Genomic DNA, 20,150 nt, shown 5'->3' on the forward strand with positions numbered 1-20,150 from the left:
GACCCGAACAAAAAGTATATCATTCGACGCGCCTGAGCGAGGCGAACACGATGCTGCGAAAATCGCGGCTCTGCGGCCGTTTTTTGCGGAGTTATTCGCTAAAAACTGAACTGTACCTTGGGGCACTTGACGTGACCTCAGAGGTCACCGATTGACCTAGGACCTTAAAATCGGGTACCAATCTCTGCGTCTCGTAACGGCGCACACGCTCGTTTTTCCGCGACGCGCTAGTTCTACCAGGGGCGAAACAGTGAGGAGGGGGTCGTACCCGCCCCCCCCCCTCGGCCGGCGCGTATGTAGAAAACCAATAGGTCCGGCGAGGGATAAAATCCAAACTTTTGAGTGTATCGAAAAACCGGGATATGTGTCAGAGGAGTGGTCTATGTGCACCTACATACCATTTTAGAAGAATCGGCTAAAAATATGTAAGTTATTCAAAATTTTATGACGTCACGACACACAAATTTTTGAAAAATAATGATTTTTTGGAAGTTGCAGGCCTCGTATGAAAACAAAAAATAGCACTATTCGATTCGCCGTTAAAAAAATGCATCAGATAGACACCTTTTTAAGTCTTAACAACTAACTTCAAAATTTGACCTCAATTGACCTGACCTTGACCTGACCTTGACCTGAAATTCATCCAGATGTGGTTCATATCACTTATTGAGTGCGCCTATTGAATTCTATGAATAAAATGACCCATAAAACATGTGTCGCACATGCCCTTTTCTATATTTTGTTTTTGGTGACCTGACCTGACCTTGACCCTGACCGTTGCATGATATTGTATGCAACGAATATTGTCTTGGTAGCCTAAGAACACGTTTTGGGCAATCAGTCTCAGTCCATTCTTCGGCAACTACGGTGCAAGGCCGATACTGTGGAAACTTGCATTTTATACCCTTGACCTGACCTTGACCTGACCTCTGACCTACTTAAGCAAAAAAAATGGGCTCTTAAGATCCGCCTTGTTGAGAGCTTTTGATTGCCGTTTTTCCCGTCTTTCTACGACCATCGGTTCGGAAGCTAGACAGGGGGGGGGGGGGGCAGAATCTGTCCCCCTAGCAGGGCGCGTATGGCTGAATAGCCCAGCGGGGCGCGGGTTATAAGAGACTAAATGCTTCAATGATATATGAATGGGATTGTTGGAGTTCAGGCTATATCTAGCTGATCGAGGAATTACGAAAAAGACTTTTGAGCTGGTTGGGGGTTAGGCCGTAGTCCAACGCACATATGACTTTAAATCAGTCGATTCTTTATCATTCAGTTTGGGTGCAATATTTGGTTTTGCTATCGACGCTTAGATGGAGGATTGGGACAAGGATAATTTTATTAATCATCTGTAATCGATCAAATTCGTCACCATAACAACACTAACGACATATAACGCCAAATAGTTTCAAATGAGGTGATTCAATATATTTTATTACGACAGAAGTCAATAACGATATTGATGTCCATTGTTGCAGTGCAGCGCAGGTCATACGTTCCACAGCATCTTCTTTCACTTACCCAAGCTCAGTAGTCGCATCAAAGGCCAATAAGAGAAAAAAACATGATTTTTTGTTTGTTTGTGCGGCGCGCTATCACAGAGCCTCACTCGACAGGTCGTCACAAATGTGTTTGATAGCGCGCTTCGTGCGCGTAGGAGTGGGCCATTGACCAAAGGTCCGGTATACGTCATGTCGTGAACAGATCTTTCCTTGCGCTAAAAGCCGCCGCCCCGGCTAACCCTCGCCGGACCTATTGGTTTTCTACATACGCGCCGGCCGAGGGGGGGGGGGGGGGGGGGCGGGTACGACCCCCCCTCGCCGTTTCGCCCCTGGTGGAGCTAGCGCGTCGCGGAAAAAACGAGCGTGTGCGCCGTTACGAGACGCAGAGATTGGTACCCGATTTTAAGGTCCTAGGTCAACCGGTGACCTCTGAGGTCAGGTCAAGTGCCCCAGGGTAAGGTTCAGTTTTTGGTGAATAACTTCGCAAAAAACGGCCGCAGAGCCGCGATTTTGGCAGCATCGTGTTCGCCTCGCTCAGGCGCGTCGAATGATATACTTTTTGTTCGGGTCAGATCAAATTGGGGTGTTGACCTCAGGTCAAGGTCAGGTCAGCACCCCCAGGTCACGAAGTTGGTCGAAAGAGGTCATGTCGCATATCATTCGATTCGGCAGGTCTTCCTGAGTCCATTGGTGGCTTTCTCGACTCGCTAGCTCAATTTGATCGGGAGTTATTGACGAAAAACTAATATGACCTTGATGACGTCATAAATGACGTCACGGAAGGTCAACATTGCAAAAGTGACGCATCTAACCTTGCAAGGAGTGCATCAAATCACGATTCTGTGTGCTTGAGATAGTTGGAGATCGTTCCCGGCGCCAGAATAGCAGTTTGAATTTTTCCCCATTGACTTATAATGGTGAGGTCACGAAAATGACCTGACCTCATATGACCTTTAGGAAAAATCCGAGATATACAAGTTGTGAGACTCATAATGGATACTAGATCCTGCAAGTTTCATTTCCCTGTGACATCTCCTCTGGCAGTGAGGGCGTTGCGAAGTTGCGACATCTGAAGACCGTGCAGAGGTTCACTTATGACGTCATAGGTCAGTGACCTGACCTGACCCAAAAATGCGGTTGGTGTCAAAAGATGCGGCTTGGATCAGAGGTCAGGTATGCCAAGTTTCAGCTCTCTATCGCCAGCGTGTTCGGAGCTATCGCGAAAAAACCCTATGGGGGGGGGGCGGCACCCGCCCCCCCCCCCCGGCCGGCGAGGGAGGTCGTCCACAGGGATTAGAAGCAGCTAAAAATGGTGCCAGTAACCATCAAAGAGGGACAGCGGCGCTCTGTGGCTCTCCGATGACGGATCGTCATCCTATCCTGCCCCGGTAGCCAGCGATAGGACGCCCTCTTCCCAGCACAATGACGGCTGTGATGCACGGCGACGTCTGGCTGAATGGGTTCATTTGCCGTCTGAAGTGTTCCACAATGGTTATCGGTGGTGTGAACAGCTGGGAGTGAGTGCGGAGATGAATGGAAATAAAGAAGGGACTGTTGTCAGCGAAATGAAGCGTAAATAGTTGCTGCAACATGCGTTTAATTGGATTTTCGTCCTGAACTTTTGGAAAATGTTAAATAAGGGGTGCACTGCACACGAATTACGAAAGCACCAGCTAATCCACCCTGCCGGTGACCCGCTTCACGCCTGAAAGAAAACCGGGGGTCGCAGGTTCCTCGTCACAGCTGAATATACATCAAGGTGACGCAGCTCCGTCTTCCGCACGCGGCTCGAATACCACATGGCACAGTGATGCAAGTGGGGTTTACGAGTGGCCATAAATACCAAAAAGGCCCGAATTTCAAGTTCACCTAATCGAATAAATCGTAATATGGCCAGTAAGGCAAATGTTTGGGGTGTCTGAAAAACATAATTTTCATGTTTTTGTCAAAAACCGGCCTCGTGTATGATTGTCAGAAGTCGTGACATTTTCTATGTGTGTCGTAAAATGACTGTCAGATACTCGCAAGTTCAAACGCCGCTAGCGTGCGTTCATTTCATACAAATGACAAAAATTATGCATGGCAATGATCATCAAATCCTGCTGCTTCTAATGCCTGGTCACAAAAAGCCGCATCTCTTTTGGTTTGGCGTTAATCTAACTATTTGTCATCATGTTGCAATCGCAGTTTTTACTAAAAAAAATATTTGCTTTCGTTTCACCTACAGCAATTCACACAGTGTGTGCCCGTTAGTCCACTATGTCGTAGCCTTCCCCAATCATTTCTGAGCCGCACTGTGGAAGAAATAAGGCGCTAGCACATGGCTGACCGGCGCTTCGTCCGTTGCGGTCGGGTGCCACGGCGCGGTGGGTGGCCCGAGCGGCCACGCCGCCGCGCGGGTGGGCGGCCACAGCGCGGCGGGGTTCGTCGGTGAATCCCTCTGCTGTTCCTAAACGAAGCGCCCTAGCGCCTCGCGACAAAAACCAACGAATTGCTCTTGACAAGATCTCGCGAGTGAGCAAATAACTTTTGATTAAGGTCATTATTCGACCTTCTTATAGCAGGTCAAAGTCAAACGTCTGTCAAAATTGCAATCCGCGGTGAAAGCAATCCGCCCACCCGCCGCCCACCGCGGCACCCGACCGTGCCGGACAAAAACTTCAATAGCGCCGGTCTGCCCTGTGCTGGCGCCTTAATTCTTTCACGGTGTGGCTCAGAAATGATTGGGGAAGGCTCAGGCATAGTAGACTAACAGGCACACACTGTGTAAACTGCTGTAGGTGAAACGAAAGGAGATAATTTGAAGTAAGAACTGCGATTGCAACATGATGACAGATGATTAGATCACCGCCAAACCAAAAGAGATACGGCTTTTTACCCGGCAATAGAAGCAGCAGGCTTTAGGGATCATTGTCATGGATAATTTTTGCAGTTTGTGTGAAATGAACGCAAGCTAGCGGCGTTTGAGCTTGCAAGTACCTGACAGTCCTTTTACGACATAGAAAATGTCACGACTTCTGACAATCATACACGAGGCCGGTTTTGACAAAACATGAAAGCTATGTGATTTCAGATGCGCCAAACATTTCTTTGGTTGGCCATATCGCGATTTACTCGGTTTGGTAACCTTGACTTTTTTGTATTTATGGCCACTCGTGAACCCCATTTGCATCACTGTGCATGGGGCCTGTTGTACACTCTACAACTGAACACAAATGTTGGCTCAAACGGATGAAATTCAAGATGGAGTTACACAATGCTGCCTTAACCCTATTAGTGGCAGGGGGGGTTGTTTTCATCCACCCCTCAGGTTTTTCGGGAATATCTCCGAAACCGCTGAAGCTACGATGCTGAAATTTTCTGACTTTTCCTTAAACTAAATTGGGCACATTCCCTGAAAATTTCAAGTTCATAACTTTACCAGGGGCGGCTCCAGAGCACTGGGAATTGGGGGGTCCTTTTCGTGAAGCGAGTCATTTGGGCGAAGATCACGATGCTGATGTATTATAACTGTATGCACTAGTTTTACGAACAGTGAATGAAAGGTATCATGTGATAACATATACAAAGTTATTGTGCATCCTCTTTTGACACGTTTTTGCTATGATAGGCGGATCCAGGCGTCCAAAAGGGGGGGGGGTATGTTTTACCTCCCAACATAGGTGCCCTGACACCGCCTATGCATGACCAATACAATTGTAGTCGTTCTCTCATAACAAAATTGTAACATAACAAGACGATTACCACCCTTTTTAGAAACAGTAGGTACCAGCAAAAACCTTATTTACTATACTTTTTGTGTACCCCCAATCTCAATGATCTGTATCCACCTATGATTTTTGAAAATGCATACTTTTAGGATCCATGTGAATTCCTGGTTCATTCTCTATCGATCGGCAAAAGTTGCGTTAAGATTGGTTCAGAAACCTGGCCGTGATAAACAGTCTAAAATGTATCTGCAATTTGCCCGTTTTTACCCCCCTCTACCCCCCTATTGACATTTCTTAATTTTTATTTTTTAGAAATGTAGATCACGTTGAGCGCAAGCGCAATCGAATGCCGTTTGAATTTTGAAAATCGGCCCGTTAGATCTCGAGATATCAGTGGGGGGGGGGGGGGGGTCGTAAACAGCCCCCCCCCTGCCACTAATAGGGTTAATGAATGCATTTTATTTATCAAGCGAACAACGACAGGCTATTTGAAAACCCATCGACAAAATGGCCCGCAGTTAGAGATCCATAACAAACAATATCAGCTGGTAGTGCACTGTAGTGCCGCATATACGTGCATTACATAGGGACGAAGTGTTAACGGTCTCGGACGCAATAACCTTTGTGATCCATACAGTATTTTAGGTCATTTACTTTGCTCACTTGCCTGGGTTGAATAACAAATGGTTTAATCGCAAACTTCACTCAATCGAAGAGGTTAAGCTGTCGCTGTATGCATTTAATCCGGCTCATATCCACGTCAGGAAAATGCATCTTCAATGGTCAATGTTTTATCTTATCGCCTCTTTAGAGCTGCTTTTAACGCTAAAGCTCCGCCGAGCCCACGCCCCTGCGAGTAATGGCACTTGTGGGCGGAATGCGGCGTCCCACGGAGATTGTCTAATCGAAACGCGGCGGCCTCTCCCGCTTTGGCGGTGCTCTGTGTGGACACTGGTCAGTAGAGCGGAGAACGTGCTCCCGAGCGGGCCCACCCAAGGTTCTGTCCCCTTCCCGGCGGGCGCGCGGCTGGACCGACCGGCTAACTCGCCCTCACACCCAGACACACTCACACACGGATGGCTGTTATGGCCGCCGTCGGCAGCACCATTCCTCATCCGCTGAAGCTGCTGTTGCTGATGGTGGTGGTTGTCACCTGTATGGCCGGCGAGTACTGTGACGACTTCGAGAGCGACGACTTCGGCACGTTCTGGACGCAGGGCGCGCTGGACAGCGGCGGCAAGTGGCAGCCGGCCAGCTACCAGGAGCTGCAGCAGACCATCGCCGACTTCCCGGCCCCTGCCAGCGGCGACACGGTCGTCTACCTGACGCCGCTGGCCGGCGGCTACATGAGCGCGCGTCTGCAGATGACGGCCGGCTACCTGTTTCCGGAGGGCTCGACGCTGTCGTTCCGGTACTGGCTGCGCTCGCAGTGGCGCGGCTCGGGCACGCTGGAGGTGCACCGCGTGCTCGGCTCCCAGGAGGAGGCCGAGCCGATCCTGTCGCTCACCGAGTTCTCCGGACCGGACAACACCCAGTGGATGGAGGCCAACGTCACTGTGCCCACCAGCTCCAGCACGTTCAAGGTGAGCGGCTCGATCTTCATGTGGCCGGGAACGGGTACTGCGTGCGGTTTCATATTGTCCGTTTTCACGACGGAACATTGGGCACCTATTTGATCTATTCGATCCCTTCGGTGTCTGAAAGAATTTGCTTGCTTTTTACTAGCAGGGTTTCCTCCTTTCGAATGAAATGAAGATTAGGATGCTTCTTTGCTTTCAAATTCAATCAAATAGGTGCCCAATATTCTGTCACAAAAAGGGCTAATGTCGGGACACGCATTCCATTATCCCGCTTCCGCTTCTTGGCCATTACATTGAGCTAGACTGCTGATATTAAGCCTCATATTTAAAAGCAGGATTCGAATAAATAAATGACGCATAAAAGTGACGGCCTCACTTATGAAAAGCTTTTATTGAAAATTCACAACATATCCTACGCTATAAAATGTTAGATACTTGTTTCATGAAACTCACCTTTTCTAACATGAAAAAATGTTGTTTCCTTTCACCATATCAAATACCTATGCCAACTGCGAGCCGTCGCAATTCACAATAAAAACATGAAGTGTCATGAATTTTACTTTAATCCAATTTGCCTCTCCCACGTACTTCCTTTTTTTCATTGAATTGAGGTTATATAATATCACAATAAAAAAGATGTCACATTTAACCAGCTACATAGACCCTTCGACTTATTTTTTTAACCGTCGCATGTGTGCGGAATTTGCCAGCTTTTAATGTGTAGGGGGGGGGGTCGGTTGGACCCCCTTGCCGTTTGGCCCCTGATCGAGCTAGAGCTTCGCGGAAAAAACGAGCGTGCTGCCCGTGACGAGAGAGAGCCGATGATACCCAATTTTAAGGTCCTAGGTCAGTGGTTGACCTTCCAGGTCAGGTCAGTGACCCAAAAGTCGGGAAAATCGGGACCTGTTAGAAAGTCTTAAAGTGTGGCTTCGAAGGTTTTTTTTCGGGGTGCTGATCACGAATATCGTGTTAGTTTTGATCACAGATGATGTCTTTAAGCATTTAGACCAGGTTGGGTAAGGTCAGGTCAGGTCAACCAGTAGGGGTCGTGACGGGTATTCGTAGTACGTGTCAACCGCCTCTGACAGCTTCGTAACATGTTATGAAGGCACCAAAACTACTTCGTAAATGTTCAAATGGATGCTAAATTCGAAATCAGCCCGAAAAACTACCCTAGAAACATGTAAAACTCGAAAAAGTGAACCGAGGTCATCAAAGGTCAATGACCTGATTTGACCCTCAGGTGACCTTGACACCCACCGTGATGCATGGGACGAGCATCATTTAACATGTTTGGACGTTTACAATCACAAAAAGACTGGAAACGCGCGGATAATGTGAGCTGACATACGCAAAACCACGATTCCGGCCGAACATGGTCTCGAGAATCAGGTCACACACAGGTCAAAGGTCCTTTGGGGCAGGGTCATGAAATTTTCAGAGTAGGTGTAAAAGTGATCAACTCGATGGTAATGAAAGTTGCGTTGCGATCGGCCGCTTTTTACGCGAGTTTTTCGCGAAAAAGCTTGGAGGGGGTTCCAGCCGACCCCCCCCCCCCCCCTACACATGTGAAGGTAATCATTGCTCGCGCTGCAGCAGTAGCTGAGCAGGCATGCAATAGACAGAAAACCTGTTCTAGCGCCTTTTTTGGCTAAGATTTGGAATAATTTAAGTGATCTCAGGCTCAGTTTTTTTCCACATGAATCCTGCCCTTTCCCTCTTTATGTTATTTGACTCGAGCTGAACGTAACATTCTTAGCGATGCTTTTTCAGCTCCTGATTTTCGGTGCATGTGGAACGGGAGAACTGAACAATATCGCCATAGACGACATCAAGGTGTGTGGTCCGGCCGGACTGGACCAGAAGTGCATCCCCCTGACGACAACATCGACCGAGGCGTCCACCACGACGGCCACGACGGAGCCCAGCAGTGTCCAGACCACGGCCCAGTCGGAGTCGACGCCCAGCGGCGGACCGACCGCGGCGACCACCGCAGGCAGCCCCGGAACAGACCCGACAGCATCAGATCGGCCCACCTCGCCAGAGGGACCGACGTCGGCTGAACCCGTCACAACACCGACATCGGGCCCCACAGTCTCAACTAGCCGGTCACCCACCGGTCGCCCGCCGACGGCTGCGCCTCCCACGGCGCCGGCGCCGGCCGACGGGTCGCGGCTGGGCCCGTCCGGCCTGCTGTGGGCCGTGCTGGCCGTGCTGGCCGCCTCTGTGGCGCTGCTGCTGCTGCTGGCGCTCGGTCGGCGGCGCAACAGCGCGCGCTCCGACCGGCTGCCCTTGGTGCGGCAGCCGAGCAGCTCCGGTTCCGGCAGCTCCGGCTCCGGCAGCTCCGGATGGTTCGACTATCTCCACAGCGATCCGTGGAGGCAGGCTCATGATAAGATGGCACAGCTGCGGTACTAGACTGGGACGGACGGTAGACATCGTGACTGCTCTGTAGATACTGTAGATACTAGATAAGTAATTGTAACGGCTGGTGTCAACAACTGGTCTGGGTAACAGGACCAGCTGGTTCGTGTAACTGCCTTCGAAACTGTGACGCTGGTCGTCTTGAAATATATGCTGTGTTTTTGTATTTTTATCAAGTGTAAACTGCTTTACGATTGCATGCTTTCTTCTATCAACTTACTTGTCTTGGGTATCCAGGCAAGTGTCCCACGATGTGTAATTGTTGTGACTGCAAATATGGTAGGTTTGATGCTGCTTATATTAGCTTGCTGTTCTATTATCAAAACATTTCCGATGAATATGCGATGAAATGTGACACATCCTATAGATGCATTCTAGCGTATTTTGCGGAATTTATCTTAGGTTTGCACTGGTGACGCAAAGGTGATGTTCTATTTCCGGGATTTCGCTGTCAAACTGATTCGGCATCAGCTTTAAGCGGCTTTAATATGTTCTATACTATCAGTATGTTTGTAAATATGGCGATAGGCTGATATACAATTTATATTATAGGCACTTTGTTCGAAGGAAATGTTGTAAGACATTGTTTTGTTCGTACTTAAGGCCATTGTTTAGTGAACGCAATAACCGATGTAGTTAGCGCGGTAGAACGTTGCTTAGAATCTCGTATGAATTAGCTTGTGTTGAAAACCGCATTTTTCGCAAGTACCTACCTATCAATCAGGCGCCACCACACCCGCGTGTGACCAGTGTGGTGTGATATTAGTATATTAGTCCTCTCCTGTCCGTCGGCCGTAATCGGAGCTCCTTCCCCACTCCAGTGTAGTTGGTGTGAAGTGACGCCCGGCCTGCCATCTGTTGTAAAGAATAAACCGCCTTCAATGACATTTGTGCAAGGGTCACTGAAGGCGGTTTATTCTTTACAACAGATGGCAGGCCGGGCGTCACTTCACACCAGCTACACTGGAGTGGGGAAGGAGCTCCGATTACGGCCGACGGACAGGAGAGGACTAATATCACACCACACTGGTCACACGCGGGTGTGGTGGCGAGGTATCTGCTTATAACACACTTGTACGTGCTCCGGAATTCGCTAGTTCGGTTGTTGTATAATAAAGTTGATATGTCCCTTTAGGAACAATGAGCATTAAACATGATAAGTACGACAATACCCTTCCAGAAACGGATAGCACAATTTCTATAAATCAAACGTGTATAAAGTGGTGTAAATCAAACGATTGCATATGCATATGAAGGTGATATCAATGTGACCGATACGAGTGATGTGACTCGTATCTTACGCGCAGGGCCAGTGCTTCAGCCTTCAATCACAGAGAAAGCACTGACATCCGCTAAACACTGATGACGGCTCACTTTCTGAATGTTGAGGGTTGAGGGTCTAACCGACGATCTAGCGATTCTCACGCCTACAGCGGCACCACTGACGCCTCCAATCACCTTCCATAATCCATTTGTCACGTGATACTGCGTATATTACATTAAAACGTACTGCATCGCCACATTCATGCCACCACTGGAGGTATGTGGCGGATACAGGAGAGAAGGAAACGATATTCGGCCTGTCTCTGTGAAATGGTCGCACTCTATGTGCAATGTGCATACATAGACAGAACTGTTCGGGCCGCCTGCTTGTCCATCGTTTTTGATAAGCGTTACATAATCCATCTGCGGAATGCCCAAGGACATCACCCGTGTCTGCGCAACTCAGATACCAATTCACCGAGGAGCATTCTAGTGATGTGCGTACTAGATGCTTTATATAAGATGGCAACGCGCTTCATGGATATCTTTTTGTCATGATTTAATCACAGAAATGGAAATAATATATTTACGTGTAATCAAACCATGGATGATAGCATGATCATTATTGATACGAGTAAAAACAGCTTTTATTTCTGTTCAACATCATTCACAGCACTTCCAGTCACCAATTGAATTAGCCGCGCATCCAACTGTACTAAACAATTTAACTGCACTAACAATCTAACAAAACGCATCTTGAACTGTACTAATCAACGTGCAAATAACTAACTAGTTAATAGCATAGCACGACACACTGAGATTCAATACGTTTCGAAGTAATGACAAGTATATGCTGCCTTTCTCTATCGGTGCTTCATACAATCATTCCTCATAGCTCTTATATCTAACCATATCTTACGCATGGGAATGACGTGGTTTCAACAAACAATAATCTTTCCCTTAGATAGTAGTGTCTTTAAGACATCCCTAAGCATGTCAGTTTGCACAAGAGGCCGACAATATTCCACTGGCATGAACAGTGAATGGTGAACAGCACCTATGACCTATGTTCACATATACGTCCTTAAGAAAGCAATTGCGGCTGGCGTTGGGCAGCAGCCAAGTAATCAAGCCTTGCCCTTAATTAACGCTGACTTTAAACCGAAATGTGACCTATTTTAGATGTAGTTTCAACTTCTTGCATAGATCATACATAACGTAAGCAGCGATTAGGAAAGCACATGCACTCATGACAATGTTGGGTAATATTAAAAAAAATGGTATACCTAATGAGGCAGACACATAGTTTTCCAGGTACACTGACGCGCGTCGTTCGAAGCATTCAATCGTCCTAGCCGGTGTCACCCGCAGGGCCGCGACAGCGCTGAGCTTTGAACCCATTGTCACTTTCAACTCCTTCCTACCTACCGCAGAGTCCAACCAGAGTCTAGGTAACTTCGCCCGGGCGGCGCCACAGGGATCACCACCCGGTGCGGGGACGAGTCACATGCTGCGCAGCCACCCAAAGCGCGTGGCCAGTTTTCGCCACGGGTCGCCGACCAGGTAGTCGTACCAGCCGCTACTGGCGCTGCTGGCGCTCTCGATACTCGCGCTGCCGCTGCTGTTCGCGGTGAACACGCTGTAGTCGTTGCTGGCGGTGCGCAGCCAGGGGCGGCGGCGCCGGGCGGCGGCCACGCGCGGGCTCCTGAGGAGGGACAGCAGCAGCAGCAGGGCGACACTGGTGGTCAGCACGGCGCCGACACCCCACAGCAGGCCACTCGGCGCCGCCGGTGCGGTCGGCGGCAGCGGCGGCGGCGGTGGAGGCGGCCGCGGGCTGGTGCTAGAAGGCTCGGCAGAAGTAGTTGGCTCTGTGGTAGTGATTGGCTCCGTAGTTGTGGTTGCCTCCGTTGTTGAGGTCGTAGTTAGTTCTGTGGTGGTCGTGGTAAGCTCGGTGGTAGTCGTAGTCGGCTCAATGGTGGTGGTAGTTGGCTCACTGGTGGTCGTAGTTAGATCAGTGGTCGTAGTTAGCTCCGTGGTTGTAGTTAGCTCAGTGGTTGTAGTTAGCTCAGTGGTAGTCGTCGTAGGCTCGGTGGTTGTAGTCGTCATTGCGGTTGTAGTGATGTTCGGGTCGCACGGTGCGATGTTTTTGCAGTAATGACTCGGTTGGATGGTCTCTGGGCCGCACACCTGGATATCGTCGAGGGCCATAGCATACGACGTTGCATTGGGATAATTCTCGCCATGTATCAGAATCTGAAAATCGAAACAATACCGGTTAATTCAAATAATAGATAACATGAAGTTGCCTTTGCTCAAGCGTATCAATCGCAAAACGTCTCAAAGGCGCAATCACGGCCGACCGCTCACAATCATAATTTTCCCTTAACCTGCATCGGGCCAGGGCGGATGCTAATGCCGCGTGTGTCAGAGCTCAATGGTAGATCTTCAACTGCTATGCCTTTGACAGGCTGCTGCATCGTGGTCGGGACTGGGGCACATCATCTCGCTATGGACAACGCTGCGGATAAAACCAGCAGTCAACCGGGACCAAATCAGTGCTGCGAACTGTCATACAGATCCTCCAGCCTGCTGATGACCCGGCCAACGCACTCGTCATTCAGCCAGTCAGGCGCCAACAGCTCTATAGAAAAAAATGTTCTGGAATTTTGGGATAGAAAGAAAACTTGACAACTTTTTAAAGAAAAGCTTGCTTGAAACTGCACAACAGTGGACGAGATTCGAAGTCCGGGAATTTTCAAAATTTATATTTTTGGGGGGAAGCATGCCCATTGCCCAGCAGCGTCTAGACCGCATTTCTGGATCGGCCATTGTCAAGGTAAGCTCGCAGTCCAAGTCTGTGGATACTGGTTTTGGTCTGTAACGCTAGCGTTATTAGATATAAGCAGATGTGTCCTGACCTCTCCGAAGGAGCTCATCGCTCAATTTTACCATAAAATCCCGCACGCAGGACTTTGTGTTTCGCGCTACCTCGTTACTACAAGCAAACACGTACAACACACGGACGCACGCACACACGCTCACACGCACAATGCACACACGCATGTACGCACACAGTGACAAGCAACTACTGCAATTCACAGTGTGTAAGTAATCAGGCGCTCTAGCTGCTCAGAGACCAGCAGCCTCACCTGCGACAGCTCCTCAGTTGCCGGAATATCTATGCTAAAAGTCCTCCAGGAGGCAGGTCCCTCCCTCGTGGGCAATGTGTCCAGTGATGTGTCATTCTTGCCTGTAATGCGTAGCTTTATAGCAATTTGCCCAGGCCCATCGTATGGCGCAGAATAAGCCAAATAATTGAAAGACAAAGTCGAGCCTTCCGGAAAAATGTACGCGTCGTTCGTGATCATATCTGCGCCCATGAAAGTCCCTTGGTCATTCGGATGAAGGTATAAAATTTCCTTGCCATTCGGTGGAGGAGGAATGTTTTTCTTGTCGCTTATCTCTTCATAATTCATAGGTTGCCATTCGCTTGACCAAGTCCCTGAGCTGTTGCTCATTGGCTTCCAAAATGTTCCCCATCCATGTTCAAAGTCTTCGCAGTATTCTCCGGACTGGATGGAGCTCATCACCAACCCCGACAGAGACAGCATCATCAGCAGCAGCAGCAGCAGGGCCCGGCCTCGGACGGACCACATGTCGACGGCGCGTGTCACCCTCGACCCCCGGCAGCGGCCTCACGGCCTGGACTTCCAGCAGTTACTATGGCGTCGTGTCGGCTGGATCAGTTCTCTTCAGATAGACCATCTGGCTTGCCGCCGCTCACTACCTCCCACTTCTACCCGACACCTGACCTTCGTCCGTGCCTGGACACAGGTGCCTGTCTCCTCCAGGAGCCTCTGAGTGTACTGGAGCGGTCCACCAGCGATCCTTTAACCCCAGTACACGCCTCTGTCCTAGAAGCCCCAGTCCATCCACAAAACGTCTCCCTCTACTCCGCTGACGGCGCACTCGACCATCACTCGTCCGGTCCGGTTTTCCTGACTGCTTCTGAATCTTTGCAACTCCGCGCGCCACCGTCCGTGCAACACCACACACCCGAAACTGCCCAGTGGTCGACGGGCGCCGGCATAGGCTCAATTTTCCGATAATCGCTTCTAGATAGAGAGGCTCCGGTCTCCCGCAGAGAAAGACTCCTGTTGACCGCCCACTTGTCAGTTAAGTCGTGTCAAGCAGTTGCTATTTGTGTTCGGAAACTAATCCGGACCGGTCAAGTGTCTAACCTCGATCATTGGGGACGGGCAGAATAGCCAACTCGAGATTGCAAGATACGTCAGTAGCTGAAACTTGAATATTGATAATGAAAGGGTACCTTCTTGGCAACGTCCGAATCAGTGACATATTTCTATGCCCTTACAACGGCCTAAAACTGTAGTGAACGTCGGCCTCGAGAGCATTAATTTGAAAATGAAATACTAAAAATGAAAAATATCCTATTTCTCAGTTTGACTCAACTAACTTGCTTTATCGCTTACCTTATTGCTTTATTTGTTCGTTGGCTCACGGGCAACCAACGCACAGGTCATCGCATTTCTGTGGGTCAGAGTTCCACAATAGGAGCGGTTGTTTTATGGATCGCTGTCTTTGAAATATATAATCTTTAAAGACTTAGGTAATATATTTCGTTTCATAATCATGACAGTGTTATTAGTCCAAAGGTAAAAAACATTCACGGCCTGTATTGCGAATTATTTGCATTGAAAGTTAGGAAGAATAAACGTCAAATTAATGGTGAGCTTGTGATCAGCGATAAGCGCAAACTTTGCCGTTAGATAACAATTCGGATGAGAAACGGTGCAGCTTCTTTCGGCATATAAGACCGGCTCCGTTTCGGATACCGCCGTCGTCTCCACGGCGACCGGTCTATAACGCACGGCCTCCGGGCTCGACACTCGCTACTGCTGTGCTGGTCCGACCAGTCAGTCGGCGGCTGACCGCAGTGACTCACGGCCGCGGGACCCGTGCTATAGGTGCATCAGTAGGGGGAGGGGCTACTCCTGCTGGTGTGGTCAGTCGGCCGCTGACCGCGGCGACTCACGGCCGCGGGACTCGGGGCTCGCGCTAGGTGCTGCTGCTGCTGGTCCGGTCAGTGGGGGGGGGGGGGGTGACCGCAGCATGGACGACACTGCCAGTGGACGGGATTGGCAGCACTGCCAGTAAGACAGTGAAAATGTGCACGAAGGCGCAGCAGAGGAAGTAGTCAGCTTTCAGCAGGCCGGGATTCAGCTGTCAGAAGATAAGAACAACAATTACAAGTGAAATCAGCGAGCATGACCTTGTTCATCTATCAGAAAGGTTACAGATGTTAGGATGTGTTAGTGCCCGGTGCCACCTCTCGGCGCGCTGCTGGGCGCGCCACTGCGGACCGCCTCCCGCTGGGCGCGCCGCTGCCACCGGCGGCGCGGGGTCACGGCCGCAGCCGGGGGCGGCGGTCATTCTGGACCTGGGGCTCGACACGCGTGCTGCTGCTGCTGCTGTTGTGATACCCGACCTAATACATCACAAATGGAGACGCTGCCTTTCGACCTAACATTGGCGCGGTCAAGGTAAGCAAATTTACGCTCCCACTATCATAAAAGAGGTTTTGCTCATGTGCTTCTTTTTACAGCACTGATGGTGTCGATTTTCGATACAGGTGCTTTTAGATATTGACCTGAAATTGGAGAGGCTGTAGTCGTTATCGACACAGCTTTGTTAATTTCAGGTCGATTAAAGTTTATATTAAATCGTATTGAGGCGCTGGGGGCGCTCGCAGCTCATAGCCTCATAGCGTGGTCGTTGTACGACACGATTTTCAAACTAGCACGTTTTGCTATTTCATCCCGTATCGTTGGACGATACGATCATATCAATTAACGGCCATCGACCGTACACTGCCCAAAATGGCGAGCGAACTATACATGAGAATTCACAACACAACAAAATTTAGCGGTCGCAAGGAGGAGAACTGGGAAACGTGGATTTCCCGTTTTGAGACACGTTTTGGTGACTTGGACGAGACAAAACTAGCAGCTGCCTTGCTTGACTTGTTGGATGGCGCTGCGCTGGACGTTTGCGGGAAATTAGACAGGGATGATAGAAACAACTACGAGAAGCTGAAAGGAGAGCTACAGAAGAAATTTGGAGTCAGCGTCGATACACGTAGGGCACACGCAGAGCTGCGTCAGGTGCGTCAGCTGCCCGATGAAAAGACGGAAGCGTTCGCCAATCGCATCCGTAAGCTCACACACACTGCAAACCCGGGACTGTCCAGCAAGGACCTTGAACAAATAGCACTGGAGCATTTTCTGTGCGGCCTGACCGATCTAAAGCTCCAGGAGAAGCTACATAACGACGATACGGCGTCAACTCTCCAAAAAGCAGAGGAGGTCGCTCAAAAACTGTTAGAGAAGGACCTCACTCTGACTGCTATGCGGTCGTCTTATGGACACGACGCAGCAGCGATCGTTTCTACCAGAGAAAACCAGCATACGGAGGGTGACCAGATAACAGAAATCCTGACCATGATAGGAGAGCTTCAGAGCGAGCTGAGCGGGCTAAAGACTCAGATGATCAGAGACCAACCGTCAAACAGCAGCCGACAGGGCGCTTGTTACCAGTGCGGCGATACCGCCCACTTCAAGCGCGACTGTCCGCAGCTGGTGAAGCGACGCATGCAGCCAGGGACAACACCAAGAGCGATCTCGCCAGGTGTTTGCTGTCTGGGCTGCGGACGGCATGGCCACTTGATATCTGCATGCTGGAGAACGCCGGTAGCAGCGGGTGGCGTCGGTAATTCGAGCACCCCACGCAATAGGTTCGGGGTAACATGCCTGAATTGTGGGAAACAAGGACACTGGGCTGCCGACTGTTGGAAACAAAATGACGCCACGGGAATCCAGCCTTCAGCCACAACACAGCAGAGTACGCATCAGGGAAACGACCGTTGACTGGTGCTGCTGGGCGGGCATCAGTCAGAGAGGAGAAAGAGCTAAGCAGCCCTAAACGAGCATCGGTAGTCAAAATCGAGGTCGAAGGAAGAGGGATGTGGGCCCTTGTCGACTCAGGCGCCGATGCGTCCATGATAAGCCAGGATTTCGCCCAGACAGCGATCCACAAAACTTTATTCCGTAAAGGGGCTTTTGGAGCCATCACACAGGCAGGTGGAGAGAAGATAACTGTTAGCAGTCAAGCCGAGGTCACGTTCCAGGTCCAGACAAGACAGTTCATCCAAACCATGATGGTGATCCCCGGTTTAATCTACCAGGTGGTGCTGGGAAGAGATTTCTGCTGCCAGCACAAAACGATTCTGGACGACAGATCGGGAGTTTTCAGGATCGGTGACCTGGAGATTCCTCTCCCTACGTACGCAGAGCTGCGACCACATCGATCCCGAGTGGTTACATGCACTGCGATCACGGTACCCGCCAGATCAAAACGGCTCGCTCCGATGATGGTCGAAATACCAAACGGTGGCGTAAAGATTACTCGTGAGACCACCTGGCAGGGGGTGATGGAGCCCTTACCTGTGGGAAACAATCAGGAATGGAGGATTCCCCGTATCATCGGGTCAGTGTCTGAAGAGGCGACGATTCCCGTCCAAATAACCAACGTCGGAACACAGGCGGTCACGATCCCACCTGGCACTGAGATCGGCACTCTGTTCACAATCGAGGAAAATGGAGAAGGTGTGTACGACGTGCCCAGCGCCGCTACCGCCTCAGCGGAGCCCTGCGCTGGGACGCTCGATGAACTCATCTCCAACCTCCACATCGACGCCACAGTCCTGTCTGAGGGTGGAAAAGCCTCATTGAAACGTCTGGTGACGCGGTACAGTGACATCTTTAGCAAAAACGACGCAGATATCGGGAAGACAACGGTGCTCCAGCACCGTATCGAAACTGGCGATGCAGCGCCAGTACGCCAGAATCTCCGCAGGATTCCGATGAAACTCCGGGAGGAAGTCGAACGGCAGAAAGAAAAGATGCTCAAAGAAGGAGTAATCGAGGAAAGTTCGAGTCCCTGGCGTTCACCAATTGTTTTGGCCAAGAAAAAAGACGGCAGCTTCAGATTCTGCGTCGACCTCAGAGCAGTGAACGCAGTAAGTAACTCAGAGCTTGCCGGTTCCACTCCCACGCATCGACGAAAGTCTCGACAGTCTCGCAGGAGCAAAGATTTTCTCCACACTCGACATGGCATCAGGGTACTGGCAGGTAGAACTGGCTGAGGAGGACCGCGAGAAAACGGCCTTCAGCACAGGAAAAGGCCTGCATCAGTTCCGAGCCATGCCCTTCGGCCTCAAGAACGCTGGAGCCACGTTCCAGCGACTAATGGAGCTGGTTTTGGCTGGAGTGGACTCCAAGAGCTGTCTCGTTTACATAGACGACATCATCGTCTTCGGAGAGACAGAACAGGCTCATCTGAAGAACCTGGAGGAAGTTTTTGAAAGGATCAGAGCAGCGAAGATGAAACTAAAACCCCGAAAATGTTGCCTCGCACGAGATGAGGTGGTGTTCCTTGGACACAAGGTGGGAAAGGCTGGCGTGCAACCCGACCCGGGAAACGTCGACAAGGTGCGTAACTGGCCGCAACCACAGAAGGCCGACGATCTGAAAAGTTTCCTGGGACTTGCGGGATATTACTCCCGATTTGTCCCCAACTACTCTGACCTCGTGAGACCCATTAGAGAAGCCGCAGAGAAAAAAGGCGACATTGAATGGACCCAGGAGCTAACCGAAAGCTTCGAAAGCATCAAAGACAAACTGACATCTTCCCCGATTCTGGCTTTGCCGACATGCAAAGGAGAATTTAAACTCGCAACCGACGCATCGAATTCCGCAGTCGGAGCGGTTTTGACTGAAACGGTCGACGGTGAGGAGAAGGTGGTGGCTTATGCGAGCAAGGTACTAAGCAAGAGTGAACGCCGATGGCCCACTTACGACAAAGAACTGTGGGCGATAGTTTGGGCCATCAGACACTTCCGGCAGTACCTGGCCGCAACATCGTTCACGGTGCTGACCGATCACAAGCCGCTGAAGAATATCCCCTGCTCGATTAATGTCGACGGGGATGCCACAGGACGACGGGGAAGATGGGCTGTCGAGCTGAGTACGTATGACTTTAATGTGCTGTACCGAAAGGGCAGTGATAATGGAAATGCTGATACCCTGTCCAGGCCAGTAGTCGACCAGAAGGAGGAGGAAGTCAACGAACTCATGGCCACGACCCGTGACGAAGCCACGAGCGGGATAGACGTCGAAAGCTTACGGCGTGAGCAAGAGCTCGATCCGGTCGTCGGTGAGGTCCAAAAGTGGCTAAAAGCAGGTCACTTCCCTCCAAGGAAGGACTTGAGAAAAAGAAACAAGAATCTGCGCACGATGGCTCGGTTGTTCGACCATCTGACAATGGAGCAGGGTGTCGTGAAGCTACAGCGTTGTGTCGAGGGAAAGGAACCGGTGTTACTCCTCCCTCGAACGTACCGCGACGTTGTATTGAAAATGCTGCATGATGATGAGACCGCTGGGCACTTGGGAACCGCTCGAACGCTCGAAAAAGTAGAAGCGAGGTTCTTCTGGCCGGGAATGTCGAAAGACGTCTCGCACTACTGCGAATCCTGCGAGGTCTGCCAGCGCCGAGGTCGCCCGACACCAAAGATGCAGGCTGCGCTGCGAACAGACAGC

The 20,150-nt window shown here is 50.3% G+C and overlaps 2 protein-coding genes across 2 annotated transcripts; one reads left to right on the forward strand and one right to left on the reverse strand.

The window, feature by feature from the left end:
• Positions 1-6,291: 6,291 nt before the first annotated feature.
• LOC122369080 (large proline-rich protein BAG6-like) lies at positions 6,292-9,204 on the forward strand. Its single transcript, XM_043343484.1, has 2 exons — positions 6,292-6,789; positions 8,560-9,204. Exons 1-2 carry the CDS (start codon positions 6,292-6,294, stop codon positions 9,202-9,204), a joined length of 1,143 nt encoding a protein of 380 aa, XP_043199419.1.
• Positions 9,205-11,102: 1,898 nt separating this feature from the next.
• Positions 11,103-14,600, reverse strand: LOC122369077 (mucin-17-like). Its single transcript, XM_043343480.1, has 2 exons — positions 13,623-14,600; positions 11,103-12,726 (listed from the first exon to the last, which is right to left on the reverse strand). The coding sequence occupies exons 1-2, from the start codon at positions 14,127-14,129 to the stop codon at positions 11,977-11,979; spliced, it is 1,257 nt and encodes a 418-aa protein (XP_043199415.1). The 5' UTR covers positions 14,130-14,600; the 3' UTR covers positions 11,103-11,976.
• Positions 14,601-20,150: the final 5,550 nt, after the last annotated feature.

The sequence above is a fragment of the Amphibalanus amphitrite genome, unplaced genomic scaffold (assembly GCF_019059575.1).
Source record: "Amphibalanus amphitrite isolate SeventyFive unplaced genomic scaffold, NRLGWU_Aamphi_draft 001004F_arrow, whole genome shotgun sequence".
Taxonomy (NCBI): domain Eukaryota; kingdom Metazoa; phylum Arthropoda; class Thecostraca; order Balanomorpha; family Balanidae; genus Amphibalanus; species Amphibalanus amphitrite.